General features: G+C 45.5%; 1 protein-coding gene across 3 annotated transcripts in view; it reads left to right on the top strand.

The window, feature by feature from the left end:
• ptprga (protein tyrosine phosphatase receptor type Ga) overlaps positions 1 to 14,805 on the top strand; it is a 271,602-nt gene that overhangs the window by 231,647 nt on the left and 25,150 nt on the right. For all 3 annotated transcript variants that reach the window (XM_029694392.1, XM_029694393.1, XM_029694394.1), the window contains 4 exons: positions 8,913 to 9,097; positions 11,377 to 11,485; positions 11,840 to 11,889; positions 12,471 to 13,245. In XM_029694392.1, coding sequence (XP_029550252.1) covers positions 8,913 to 9,097; positions 11,377 to 11,485; positions 11,840 to 11,889; positions 12,471 to 13,245 — 1,119 coding nt within the window. The remainder of the gene's footprint in view (positions 1 to 8,912; positions 9,098 to 11,376; positions 11,486 to 11,839; positions 11,890 to 12,470; positions 13,246 to 14,805) is intronic.

The following is a 14,805-nucleotide window of genomic DNA, read 5'->3' on the forward strand; positions in this document are numbered from 1 at the left end:
GCCTCTCACCTCTGTGAAAGCGATAAGCCTGAAAATGAATTGTGCTCTATGTTTTTAAGTGCAGGTGTGTGTGTGTGTGTGTGTGTGTTGTGTGTGTGTGTTGTGTGTGTGTGTGTGTGTGTGTGTGTGTGTGTGTGTGTGTGTGTGTGTGTGTGTGTGTGTGCGTCCTTTGCTTCATCCCCTCTGCCCTTGTAGCACAAAGGGGAATGGTATGAAACAGTGCCTTGCAAATCAAATCAAATGTATTTATAAAGCCCCTCTTACATCAGCTGATATCTCAAAGTGCTGTACAGGAACCCAGCCTAAAACCCCAAACAGCAAGCAATGCAGGTGTAGAAGCACGGTGGCAAGGAAAAACTCCCTAGAAAGGCCAGAACCTAGGAAGAAACCTAGAGAAGAACCAGGCTATGAGGGGTGGCCAGTCCTCTTCTGGCTGTGCCAGATTATAACAGAACATGGCCAAGATGTTCAAATGTTCATAGATGACCAGCAGGGTCAAATAATAATAATCACAGTGTTGTAGAGGAGTAAATGTCAGTTGGCTTTTTAAAACTATTCCTTGCAAAAGTATTCATCCCCCTTGGCGTTTTTCCTATTTTGTTGCATTACAACCTGTAATTTAAATGGTTTTCTATGTGGAGTTTATGTAATGGACATACACCAAATAGTCCAAATTGGTGAAGTGAAATGAAAAAAATTACTTGTTTCAAATACAAAATTCATTTAAAAAAACAGAAAATTGGTGAGTGCATATGTATTCACCCTCTTTGCTATGAAGCCCCTAAATAAGATCTGGTGCAACCAATTACCTTCAGAAGTCACATAATTAGTTAAATAAAGTCCACCTGTGTGCAATCTAAGTGTCACGTGATCTGTCACATGATCTCATTATATATACACTTGAAGTCGGAAGTTTACATACACCTTAGCCAAATACATTTAAACATAGTTTTTTTACAATTCCTGACATTTAAGTAAAAATTCCCTGTCTTAGGTCAGTTAGGATCACCACTTTATTTCAAGAATGTGAAATGTTAGAATAATAGTAGAAAGAATGATTTATTTCAGCTTTTATTTCTTTCATCACATTCCCAGTAGGTCAGAAGTTTACATACACTCAATTAGTATTTGGTAGCATTGCTTTCAAATTGTTTAACTTGGGTCAAACATTTTGGGTAGCCTTCCACAAGCTTCTCACAATAAGTTGGGTGAATTTTGGCCCATTCCTCCTGAGAGAGCTGGTGTAACTGAATCAGGTTTGTAGGCCTCCTTGCTCACACACCCCTTTTCAGTTCTGCCCACAAATTTTCTATAGGATTGAGGTCAGGGCTTTGTGATGGCCACTCTAATACCTTGACCTTGTTGTCCTTAAGCCATTTTGCCTCAACTTCGGAAGTATGCTTGGGGTCATTGTCCATTTGGAAGACCCATTTGCGACCAAGATTTAACTTGCTGACTGATGTCTTGAGATGTTGCTTCAATATACCCACATAATTGTACTTCCTCATCATGCCATCTATTTTGTGAAGTGCACCAGGCCCTCCTGCAGCAAAGCACCCCCACACCATGATGCTGCCACCCACGTGCTTCACGGTTGGGATGGTGTTCTTCGGCTTGCAAGCCTCCCCCTTTTTCCTCCAAACATAACAATGGTCATTATGGCCAAACAGTTCTATTTTTGTTTCATCAGACCAGAGGACATTTCTCCAAAAAGTACGATCTTTGTCCCATGTGCAGTTGCAAACTGTAGTCTGGCTTTTTTTATGGCAGTTTTGTAGCAGTGGCTTCTTCCTTGCTGAGCGGCCTTTCAGGTTATGTCGATATAGGACTCGTTTTACTGTGGATATAGATACTTTTGTACCTGTTTCCGCCAGCATTTTCACAAGGTCCTTTGCTGTTGTTCTGTGATTGATTTGCACTTTTCAAGCATCTCCTTCCTGAGCGGTATGCCAGCTGCGCGGTCCCATGGTGTTTATACTTGCATACTATTGTTTGTACAGATGAACGTGGTACCTTCAGGCATTTGGAAATTGCTCCCAAGGATGAACCAGACTTGTGGAGCTCTACAATTTTTTTTCTTAGGTCTTGGCTGTTTTATTTTGATTTTCCTATGATGTCAAGCAAAGACGCACTGCGTTTGAAGGTAGGCCTTGAAATACATCCACAGGTACACCTCCAATTGACTCAAATGATGTCAATTAGCCTAACAGAAGCTTCTAAAGCCATGACATCATTTTCTGGAATTTTCCAAGCTGTTTAAAGGCACAGTCAACTTTTTGTATGTTAACTTCTGACCCACTGGAATTGTGTTACAGTGAATTATAAGTGAAATAATCTGTCTGTTAACAATTGTTTGAAAAATTACTTGTGTCATGCACAAAGTAGATGTCCTAACCTGACTTGCCAAAACTATAGTTTGTAAACAAGACATTTGTGGAGTGGTTGAAAAACAAGTTTTAATGACTCCAACCTAAGTGTTTGTAAACTTCCGACTTCAACTGTACACCTGTTCTGAAAGGCCCCAGAGTCTGCAACAGAGTCTGCAACCACCAAGCAAGCGGCACCATGAAGACCAAGGAGCTCTCCAAACAGGTCAGGGACAAAGTTGTGGAAAAGTACAGATCAGGGTTGGATTATAAAAAAATGGCAGAAACTTTGAACATCCCACGGAGCACCATTAAATCCATTATTAAAAAATGGAAAGAATATGGCAGCACAACAAACCTGCCAAGAGAGGGTCACCCACCAAAATTCACGGACCAGGCAATGAGGGCATTAATCAGAGAGGCAACGAAGACACCAAAGATAGCCTACAAGGAAATGCAAAGCTTCACAGCGGAGATTGGAGTATCTGTCCATAGGACCACTTTAAGCTGTACATTCCACAGAGCTGGGCTTTATGGAAGAGTGGACAGAAAAAACCCATTGCTTAAAGAAAAAAAATTGCAAACACATTTGGTGTTCGCCAAAAGTCATGTGGGAGACTCCCCAAACATATGGAAGAACGTACTCCGGTCAGATGAGACTACAATAAAGCTTTTTGGCCATCCAGGAAAATGCTTTGTCTGGTGCAAACCCAACACCTCTCATCATCCCGAGAACAGCATCTCCACAGTGGAGCACGGTGGTGGCAGCATTATGCTGTGGGGATGTCATTCATCTGCAGGGACTGGGAAACTGATCAGAATTGAAGGAATGATGGATGGCGCTAAATACAAGGAAATTCTTGAGGGAAACCGGTTTCAGTCTTCCAGAGATTTGAGACTGGGACGGAGGTTCACCTTCCAGCAGGACAATGACCCTAAGCATATTGCTAAAGTAACACTTGAGCGGTTTAAGGGGAACCATTTAAATGTCTTGGAATGGCCTAGTCAAAGCCCAGACCTCAATCCAATTGAGAATCTGTGGTATGACTTAAAGATTGCTGTACACCAGCGGAACCCATCCAACTTGAAGGAGCTGGAGCAGTTTTGCCGTGAAGAATGGGCTAGTTGTGCCAAGCTTATAGAGACACACCCCAAGAGACTTGCAGCTGTAATTGCTGCAATAGGTGGCTCTACAAAGCATTGACTTTGGGTGGGTGAATAGTTATGCACGCTCAAGTTTTCAGTTTTTTTGTCTTATTTCTTGTTTGTTTCACAATAAAACATATTTTGTATCTTCAAAGTGGTAGGCATGTTGTGTAAATCAAATGATACAACCCCCCACAAAAAATCCATTTTAATTCCAGGTTGTAAGGCAACAAAATAGGAAAAATGCCAAGGGGTGTGAATACTTTCGCAAGCCTCTGTGTGAACTGCTCCAGTGAAGAACTGAGTGACTACTTAGAAGTCTCTGGTCAAGGAGCTATTCTATTCTCTCACCTGGATCCAGCCTGCTGGCCTGTAGAATGGCTGCTAATGAAAAAGGGAAATCAGGAAACAGTACCAGGTCCTGGAGAGCCCAATATATCAGTAATTATCACAATTAGAATTCATTTAGAATTAATTGATGTGCTCTTCAATAACTCACTAATCCACAGAAAAAAAGCTTAGAAGATTTTCTTTATCATCCATCAAACAATTATTTTTTCCATTTATGGGCGTGGGAAATTGATTGGCGGCACAGCGAGCTGTGACCCGGAGAGTGATGGGATGGAGGGATGGAGGGGTAGATGATAATTGGGATGGAGAGTGTGTGATGGCTGTCGTTCCTTCCAAGAATAGAGGCATGGAATTGAATCCTAAGGGGTGAAATGAGCTCCAGTGGCTTTAGCCGGGGTGAATTAACCCAGAACTGATCTGTTCCACAAACATAAGGGTTTGGAGTGGGCTTAGAAGGGGATGGAGGGTCTGGTGTTGGATCTATTCCCAACCCCCCTACAGTAGTTAGGATTTTAAGAGACAACACGCAAAGGGATGGCAAGCCATGGTTTAACGCAGGTCAGCTGACATAACACACTGAGTTAGTTTTTGAACAGCTTCAATGTGACTTGGCATAGATTCTACAAGTGTCTGGAGGGATGAGACACCATTCTTTCACGAGAAATTCCATCATTTGGTGTTTGTTGATGTTGGTGGAAAACACTGTCTCAGGCGCCGCTCCAGAATCTCCCATAAGTGTTCAATTTTGTTGAGATCTGGTGACTGAGACACACACACACACACACACACACACACACACACACACACACACACACACACACACACACACACACACACACACACACACACACACACACACACACACACACACACACACACATATACACACACACACACACACACACACACATTAAAACCCCTATGCTCATTTGAGACCCCTCTTTCAAAGTCACTGAGATCTCTTCTTCTAGCCATGGTAGCTCATATAATGGGCAACTGGGCATTTTTGTACATGATGAGATGTTAATTGCTTAATAAACTCAGGAACCACACCTGTGTGGAAGTGTCTGCTTTCAGTACACTTTGTGTCCCTCATTTACTGACGTGTTTCCTTTATTTTTGCAGTTACCTGTAGCTATTACACAGTTCTGACCCCGCAGGAATGTTCTAATTATTTAGTTGTGTGACATACATCTTGAAGTAAGCTCTTTGAAGTTCCAGTAAGGAAGCTGGCTCTCTCACTGTCCTCTTACTCCTTCATATTAGCCATTCATCTACCAGCATGGTCAGGTAAGCGCAGGGCCACAGATCACCTTCCGCCTTTAAACTGCCTCTCACATCTCTTAAGAGACCTCCTCTCCTCTTTGGTAGCCAGTATGAAAGAATGATGTCCCCTTTGCTATCACTACCTTTCCCCTGTGTGTGTGTGTGTGTGTGTGTGTGTGTGTGTGTGTGTGTGTGTGTGTGTGTGTGTGTGTGTGTGTGTGTGTGTGTGTGTGTGTGTGTGTGTGTGTGTGTGTGTGTGTGTGTCGGAAGTCCTTTACTCTTTACTCTGCCCTTGAAACTCAAAGGGGAATGGTATGCTATGAACTGCTCCAGTGAAAAACTGAGTGACTACTTAGAAGTCTCTGGTCAAGGAGCTATTCTATTCTCTCACCTGGATCCAGCCTGCTGGCCTGTAGAATGGCTGCTAATGAAAAAGGGAAATCAGGAAACAGTAGCAGGTCCTGGAGAGCCCAATATCTCAGTAATGGTCACAATTAGAATTCATTTAGGTGCTCTGAAATAACTTAGTGTGCACTCTGCTGTACTATTGCTGCCATCTCCCATATATCAGCAGCCAGGTCACACCAGACCACTGCAGTATTATACGTTTGTCCAGGTCCCCAGGACGTCAAGAGATGCCTTCAATACCATCCACCTAGTAGGCTTGCGGCTTGCTATGAGCTACAGCTGTGAGCTACAGCTCTGAGGATCGCGGGTTCAATCCCAGTGCTAGGTACTCATAAAAAAATATTCAGTACTGTGCAAAAGTTTTAGGCAGATGTGAAAAAATGCTGTAAAGTAAGAATGCTTTCAAAAATACATGTTAATAGATTATATTTATCAATGTACTAAATGCAAAGTGGGTGAACAGAAGAAAAATCTAATTCAAATCCATATATGGTGTGACCACCCTTTGCCTTCAAAACAGCATCAATTCTTGTAGGTACACTTGCACAAAGTCAGGGATTTTGTAGGCATATAGTCAGGTGTATGATTAAACAATTATACCAAACAGGTGCTAATGATCATCAATTCAATATGTAGGTTGAAACACAATCATTAACTGAAACAGAAACAGCTGTGTAGGAGGAATAAAACTGGATGAGGAACAGCCAAACTCAGCTAACATGGTGAGGTTGCTGAAGACAGTTTACTGTTAAAAGTCATACACCATGGCAAGACTGAGCACAGCAACAAGACACAAGGTAGTTATACTGCATCAGCAAGGTCTCTCCCAGGCAGACATGTCAAGGCAGACAGGGGTTTCCAGATGTGCTGTCCAAGCTCTTTTGAAGAAGCACAAAGAAACGGGCAACGTTGAGGACCGTAGATGCAGTAGTCGGCCAAGGAAACTTACTGCAGCAGATGAAAGACACATCATGCTTCCTTCCCTTCGCAATCGGAAGATGTACATCAGTGCCATCAGCTCAGAACTGTCAGAAAACAGTGGGACCCTGGTACACCCATCTACTGTCTGGAGAAGTCTGGTCAGAAGTGGCCTTCATGGAAGACTTGCGGCCAGAAATCCATACCTCCGACGTGGAAACAAGGCCAAGCGACTCAACTATGCACGAAAACACAGGAACTGGGGTGCAGAAAAATGGCAGCAGGTGCTCTGGACTGATGAGTCAAAAGTTGAAATATTTGGCTGTAGCAGAAGGCAGTTTGTTCTCTGAAGGGCTGGAGAGCAGTACACAAATTAGTGTCTGCAGGCAACAGTGAAGAATGGTGGAGGTTTCTTGCAAGTTTGGGGCTGCATTTTTGCAAATGGAGTTGGGGATTTGTTCAGAATTAATTGTCTCCTCAATGCTGAGAAGTACAAGTAGAAACTTATCCATCATGCAATACCATCAGGGAGGCATCTGATTGGCCCAAATTTATTCTGCATCATGACAACGACCCTAAACATACAGCGAAAGTCATTAAGAACTATCTTCAGCGTAAAGAAGGACAAGGAGTCCTGGGAGTGATGGTATGGCCCCCACAGATCACTGATCTCAACATCATCGAGTCTGTCTGGGATTACATGAAGAGAGAGAAGAAACTGAGGCTGCCTAAATCCACAGAAGAACTGTGTTTAGTTCTCCAAGATGTTTGGGCCACCCTACCTGCCAAGTTCCTTCAAAAACTGTGTGCAAAGTGTACCTCGAAGAATTGATGCTGTTTTAAAGGCAAAGGGTGGTCACGACAAATATTGATTTGATGTAGATTTTTCTTCTGTTCCCTCACTTTGCATTTTGTTAATTGATAAATATAATCTATTAAAATGTCTATTTTTGAAAGCATTCTTACTTTACAGCATTTTTTCACACCTGCTTAAAACTTTTGCACAGTACTGTATATATTTTAATCCTATCCAAAACCTTAACCCTTACGTTAACCAGTCGGAATGAATCGCTAAACTTAATCGTCGAGTTTTGACATTTATCCCCCCCTCTGGACAAACGTTGAATACTGAAGTGAGACCATGAGATCTTGTTGCTATCAGAGTGGAGTCATGAGGTGCTATGGGGCCTGGGAGGGATGAAGGAGAGATCCTCTTATGCCATTCATCACAGCGATGCCCCCTTACCTACTGTCCCATATTCTCCTTTCTCTCTTGTCTTTCTATTTTTCTCTCTCTCTCTCTCTCTCACGTGCTGAGTGACAGTGCAGGCTGACCCACCACAGCTGGATGTTATCTAGAGGACACCGTGTGTGTGGAGGTCAAACAGGTTCCATTGGCTCAGCCAGCCAGCCAGGCGACAGTACAGGGGGAGAGACTAATCACTTTAATAATGCCAAACCACAGCCGCTATTCATCAGGATATTATTGGATGACCGCATTGCTGCTATTTATGACTAATGAATTTAGTCACACACAACTCATAATAGGCTATTCTTATGAGCCTGCTTTATCATTCCACAATAACAGTGAATGTACTCATACATATCAAGGCTGTTTGTTTAGACAGTGTGTTGAATTCATCCTCGGACTATTATTAATAATAAAGTTGATGATAGAAATGTACGCAGCATTTGGTTCTTTTGTCTAGTCTGTCTGTCTTCAATGGGTGGAATGACGTCTGTTCAGGTCAGGGAGTTCTGGGACAAATAAAGCAGATCTCCGGTAGATTTCCCTGTGAATAAAACAGGGTTTGATTATTGAAGTGATGTTTTCAGCTTTCTGGCATGACCAGTAATGAACCCCTCTGTTGTGGAGACTACAGAGCCATGGAGCTGCCTTTGACGGGTGCAACACCTTGCAGAGCTGAGGACTCGGCACTCTGTTTACTGGTCAAACAGAGACATCTAGTGGCCACATGAGGGAACAACACTGCTTATGAGCTATGTGATTTATGGAGGCATACATATATATATAGGGAATAGGGAGATATAAAACCTAGATGGAAGGCCTGGAGGCACGTATATATGAGCCTGTATTGTTTTAGCCCTAAGACGGATGCTGCTGTCTGGTGGAACAGCTCCATAAGCTACCTCAAACACCCCACTCTCACTCTCCTCAATATCTCTCTCGCTCTCTGTTCATTGCATCTCTCGCTCTTTCATCGATCTCAAGTGCCTACACGTACTGTATGTGTGTGTGAGGGGCGAATATGCATACATCTGTGTGTCCATGCGTGTGTGGTGGGTTCTCCTGTCCTCCGGCAGTCCTTTGTCTGACATTCCAGATCGTTGTGGGACCACAGTGTAAGAACCTCTTTCTTTTTCCCTTCGCTTTTGTCTCCCACATCCCCCCTACTCCCTCCCTGTGCCTGTCTTTCTCCCCTCTCTCTCTCTCAGTGTGCAGCAGTGCTCCCATCAACATGAAGGTGCAGCATCTGAATCGCACGGCCCTGGTGGTGCGATGGACCCGGCCAGAGTTCACCTACCACCCGCCAATCATCTCCTTCCTCATCTCCTACAGCTGGACCAAACACGATGAGTCCTATGAGGAGACACACGTCACCGACAGCCAAAACAAACTGGTCCGTTTTTATCACACTCACGCGCGCACAAATGTTACTGACCGTTAACACAAACTGGTCAGTTACTCTATAACAGACACACACACTTTCAAGACAGTTAGTGAATGAGTGAGACTACATTAACACACCCCAATTACTCTACCACACACAGTGACAATGCAGAAACTGGTGAGGTAGACTGAAAAATGATGATAAATTGGCTGCGTGTTAGACTGCGTGTGGAGACCTACTGTAGTGACACTGTTGGTAGCTTGACCTTGGAACTTGCATTATGAAACACCAATGTAAGGATCAGAGCCACCCTCAGCCATTTAACAGCAGCAGCACTGGCATTTTAAACACCCACAGCTCTTTTTTCTATCCTGCCATTGTGTTCCGATTGGGGGCTGGGATTTAATGAGGAGGGATTCCTGCCTGCTGATAGAGGGAGGGAGAACAAGGGACAGTGGAGGAGAGAACAGAGGAGAGACGTGGTGGTTCTTTCATCATTAACAGAATCTAATCTCCCCATGTACCGCAGCCTCTCTTGTCTCAGCCATTCTTCCTCCTCTCACCACTCCTTCCTGTTCTCTCACTCTTTATTATTTCTCTCAATCTCCATCTATTTCCCTTTTCTCTCTCTCTCTTTCGTTCTCTCTCTCTCCAGCACGTACCTCCCACTCAATCTCTCTCTCTTTCTCCCTCCATCTCTCCTCCTTTTCTTTTCAGATAGTCATTTCCATTTGTATTCTCTGTCTGTTCCCTGGCCACCACCATTAGGGGGCTCACGGTACAGCCAGGCTTTATGAAACCTGTCGCTAGAATCCATGGAGAAGCCTACTAAACCACTCCGACCCTGCTCCAGCCCCGCCTTCCTGCCTGCTGCCTGCCGTCGGTCTTTACAGCCCTCTCCACTTGTAATAACCGCCTGGGAACAGGGCAGACACATCCTTAACTGAATTAAACTGTGCGGAACATGCATAAATCAGGGAGGAGGTGGTGGTGGTGAGGGGAGAACAAACGCCATTACTTAATGTAAGATTTAGTTGTGCGGCGAGCCCTCCCTGGCGATCGGACACAAGAGAATGTGAGTTATGATAATAGCCATTCCTCATGCATTTAGCGGTGGATTGGACCTCCATCTCCCCGCCATGGGGATAGTTCAGGCATGTGATTTGGAACGCGTACACCATAAAGAGGAAATAGGAAGTGATACATTACGATTTGACGTGTAATTCAGCCCTGTCTCTACCGCCCATTTTCAGCCAGGGTGATTTACATTGCATCCTAATTAGAAATGGTTTCAGTTGTTTTATACATTTTTGCTAGTGTTGCCACAATCTTACCACTCAATACTCTGTGGTAAATCCAGTGTTTGTTGTCTACTGAAAGAAGGAAAGGAGAGAGAGAGAGAGAGAGAGAGAGAGAGAGAGAGAGAGAGAGAATATATTTTCCCACCACGCTCTAACCTTCATTTTGTGACCTTTGCCTTCTGTGCTGTGTTGGGGTCATGGGGGCAGGCTGTGTTATGTCATCCTTTTAGCCACGACAGAATTCTAGGCTAAGCTGTGTGACCTCTCCAGGAAGGTAGCCAGAACTCATCAAAGTGTGTGTGTGTACACAGTTTACTATACTTGTGAGTACCAGAAGTCCACACAAGAATAATAGACCAACTAAAATTCAGAGAAGTGAGGATATTTTGCCAGTCCTCACTTGTAAAAAGGCTATTAGGGTTAGAATTAGGGTTAAGGTTACAGGTTAGTGGTTAGGTTTAGGGTAAGGGTAAGGAAAAATAGGATTTTGAATGAGAATCAATTGTTTGTCCCCAAAAAGTCCTCACAAGTATAGTAAGACATAGCTGTGTGTGTGTGTGTGTGTGTGTGTGTGTGTGTGTGTGTGTGTGTGTGTGTGTGTGTGTGTGTGTGTGTGTGTGCGTGTGCCTTACTATGTGCTCTTGCCACCCTCCCTAAGTGTAGGAGTCCACACCATAGGAGTGTAGGAGTCCACATCATATTTCTATGGTTCATACACTCCTCCAGTATAGCAGACAGCCTACTAGCTACATGGGTTTAGGGGAAGTGTTCTGCATATGATTCCACCTCCTGTGTGTGTGAGCACAGATGATTACTATGTGTGTGTGAGCATGGACGCTCGCTGTGTCAACCACATCCTCCTTTTGTTTCGCCCGACAAAAACACAGGGACACAATTGATCTTTTAATGCGCGTGTGCCAGTGTGCACGTCTAGATGTGTGTGGTGCTCCTGTGTATTGCTGACAGTCCCCTGGTTGTGTGTTACAGGAAGCTGTCATCACTCCGGTGTCTCCTGACGTGCTGTACCTGTTCCGGGTGCAGGCTGTGTGTATGAACGACATGCGCAGTGACTTCAGCCAGAGCATGCTCTTCAGAGGTGATTCTTCCTCATCTTCCTCATTGTCATCATCCTCCTCATCACCCTCTTTCCTTCATTCATTCTTTTCACTTTTGTAAAAACAATCTGTAAGTATTTCCGTCACATTGCATCGCTCAGTTTCTATTGATCTCACATCTCTTGGTCTCTTGTTTTGTTCCTTTGTTGTCTTGTTTGGTGATCCAGAGTTGTTTCTGCTCTTCCCCCTCCTCATCACACATCTCTTGTCTGTCTAAATGCCTATGTTGATTTGTTGCACAGCTAGAATCAATGCAGTTTTACTCTGTCTATACAGTAGAATATATGTTGTTTTATCATCGGTTAACACGTTTTAATGTTATGGTCTCCTTTCAGCTAACACCACCAGGATATTTGAAGGAACAAGGATAGTGAAAACAGGGATGGTGAGTGTTGAGTGAACACTCTGTAGTACTCCCTCTCTCCAGCAGGGAGCAGCACTGTCTCATTATCAAACCTCTGTGCTGCCAAACCACCGAACATGCATCCACTGTGACTCAGATACTCATAATTAGCCTACTTTTCAGTCCACAAATGTCAATGAAATCTTAATATTGAGCAGAAGATAGCTTGTAATGTACTTGGCTTATTTCTCCTTTCAAATTACGATACAGTTCTACATTTACATGATTACTGATGGATTAATAAGGCATGTAAATATTCTTCCACCATGGTTCCCCTGCCTGCCTGGTGTGTGGGGATGGTGGGGAGAGAGAGAGAGGCTGTGGTAGCTGGCTGTGCTGCAGTGCAGGGGGCTGTTGTCTCTGCTTCGCAGGGCTACCTCAATTGTGCCACTACCACTCCTGCCCGGGCTCCCGCTACAGAGTGAAGCCATGGGGTCTGGGAAGAGGAAATAGGAAGGGATACATTATGATGTGAGGTGTTGTGTAACTCAGCCATGTCTCTCTCTCTTTTCCCTCCTTCTCTTACCCTCTCACCCCTTTTCGCCTATTGTTTCTTTCTCAAGCCCACCGTCTCTCCGGCCTCTTCAGCTGACATGGCTCCCATCAGCTCCGGCTCCTCCACCTGGACCTCCTCCGGCCTCCCTTTCTCCTTCGTCTCCATGGCGACGGGCATCGGCCCGTCCTCCAGTGGTAGCCAGGCTACGGTGGCGTCCGTGGTGACCAGTACCCTCCTGGCTGGGCTGGGGTTCAGCGGTGGGGTCATCTCCTCCTTCCCTAGCTCTGTGTGGCCGACCAAAGCCCCCGCCTCCAGACAGAATCCCACCACTGCCCCCCCTCGTCAGCCCACCACCGAACCTGCAGCCGGCCAGAGTGCTGACGCAGCCAAAGACAACGGAGAAGGAGCTGAGGACAGGGACAAAGGTGCAAAAAGTGAGGGAGAGGAGGGAGAGAAGGAAGGAGAGGAGGATAAGGCGGAAGATGAGGAGGAGAAAGAGAAGGAGACGAAAGAGAAGAAAGTGACAGTGGCGGACAAGGTAGAGAAGCAGACGAACAGCACGGTGGTGAAGGAGCCGCCCACGGCCGCCCCAGCCTCGACTGCCAAAGAGAAAGGAAGAGAAGAAGGGGAGACTAACAACAGCAGCACTACGCCCTCTAGTGCTGTGGAGGACCAGTTGGTGACACACACACAGAGCACGGTGGAGGCAGGCACAGTGGTGCCCCCTATCATGGAGCCAGGGAATGACCCGGCAGAGTTCCCAGCCCCAGACAGCCCCTCCCCAACCCTCAGACCCAGCACAGGAGGGAACAAGAGCCACTGGCCTTTCTCCATACACACAGGTGAGAACACTCATTGTAGTAGGTACTTTTCAATCAATCTTGAATCTGAGTAAAAGAATGAAAGGGCATCAGGGTTGGATTCGAGACCAAATTGTTCTCCCTGTCTCCACTTGGTATTGTTCCTTTCATCAGTATGTGATTCTTAATAATATGACTATAAAGGGGAAATGAATATGACAGCCTTGTATTAGACACACCATGCTTCAGTTTGGAGGCTTTTTCATACCCACACATACCCATTTACACCCACATCAACACCTACACACATAGGTTATACTGAATGACATACAGTAGGTGTTGAGTTCAGTAAAGTGACCTATCTGCCCAGGAGAGCTCTCTACGTGCTGAGAGACTGTTGGAGGTACAGTTAAAGCATTTAAACTGCCACTGCCGTTTAAAGATGTGTGTTTGATTCCATGTTTCTATAGGATAGGACTCTCCTCTCTCTCTCCTTCCTTCTTTACCACTCCCTTTAATTCCTCATCTCTCCCACTCCCACTCCCTCTACATCCTCATCTCTCCCACTCCCACTCCCACTCCCTCTACATCCTCATCTCTCCCACTCCCACTCCCTCTACATCCTCATCTCTCCCACTCCCACTCCCTCTACATCCTCATCTATCCCACTCCCACTCCCTTTAATTCCTCATCTCTCCCACTCCCACTCCCACTCCCTCTACATCCTCATCTCTCCCACTCCCACTCCCTCTACATCCTCATCTATCCCACTCCCACTCCCTCTACATCCTCATCTCTCCCACTCCCACTCCCACTCCCTCTACATCCCCATCTATCCCACTCCCACTCCCTCTACATCCTCATCTATCCCACTCCCACTCCCTCTACATCCTCATCTCTCCCACTCCCACTCCCTCTACATCCTCATCTCTCCCACTCCCACTCCCTCTACATCCTCATCTCTCCCACTCCCACTCCCTCTACATCCTCATCTATCCCACTCCCACTCCCTCTACATCCTCATCTCTCCCACTCCCTCTACATCCTCATCTCTCCCACTCCCACTCCCTCTACATCCTCATCTCTCCCACTCCCACTCCCTCTACATCCTCATCTCTCCCACTCCCACTCCCTCTACATCCTCATCTCTCCCACTCCCAGCTTTCTCACTCCTCGTCTCTCCCACTCCCACTCCCTCTACATCCTCATCTATCCCACTCCCAGCTTTCTCACTCCTCGTCTTTACCACTCCCTCTCTTTCTCTCCTTCCTTGTATTTCCCTCTGTACCTCTGTATCTCTCTCTTTCGTTGTCTTTCTCACTCTCCCTCTCTCCATCCTTGTTGTTTCCCATTCCTCCTCTCTCTCTTTCCTCTTTTCTCTCCCTCCTCTGTGTTCACTTTAGGCTGAGTGCTGGCCTACTTTCAGAGCAAGTGACATGAGCTCAGAGCAGAGTCGCAGCTGCAGGGGAAAAAACCCTGTGCTCCATTAACAGCTCCCTGCCTGGCACTAGAGACATGTAGACCATTGGTGTGTGTGTGTGTGTGTGTGTGTGTGTGTGTGTGTGTGTGTGTGTGTGTGTGTGTGTGTGTGTGTGTGTGTGT

Source organism: Salmo trutta, chromosome 16 (assembly GCF_901001165.1).
Source record: "Salmo trutta chromosome 16, fSalTru1.1, whole genome shotgun sequence".
NCBI lineage: Eukaryota > Metazoa > Chordata > Actinopteri > Salmoniformes > Salmonidae > Salmo > Salmo trutta.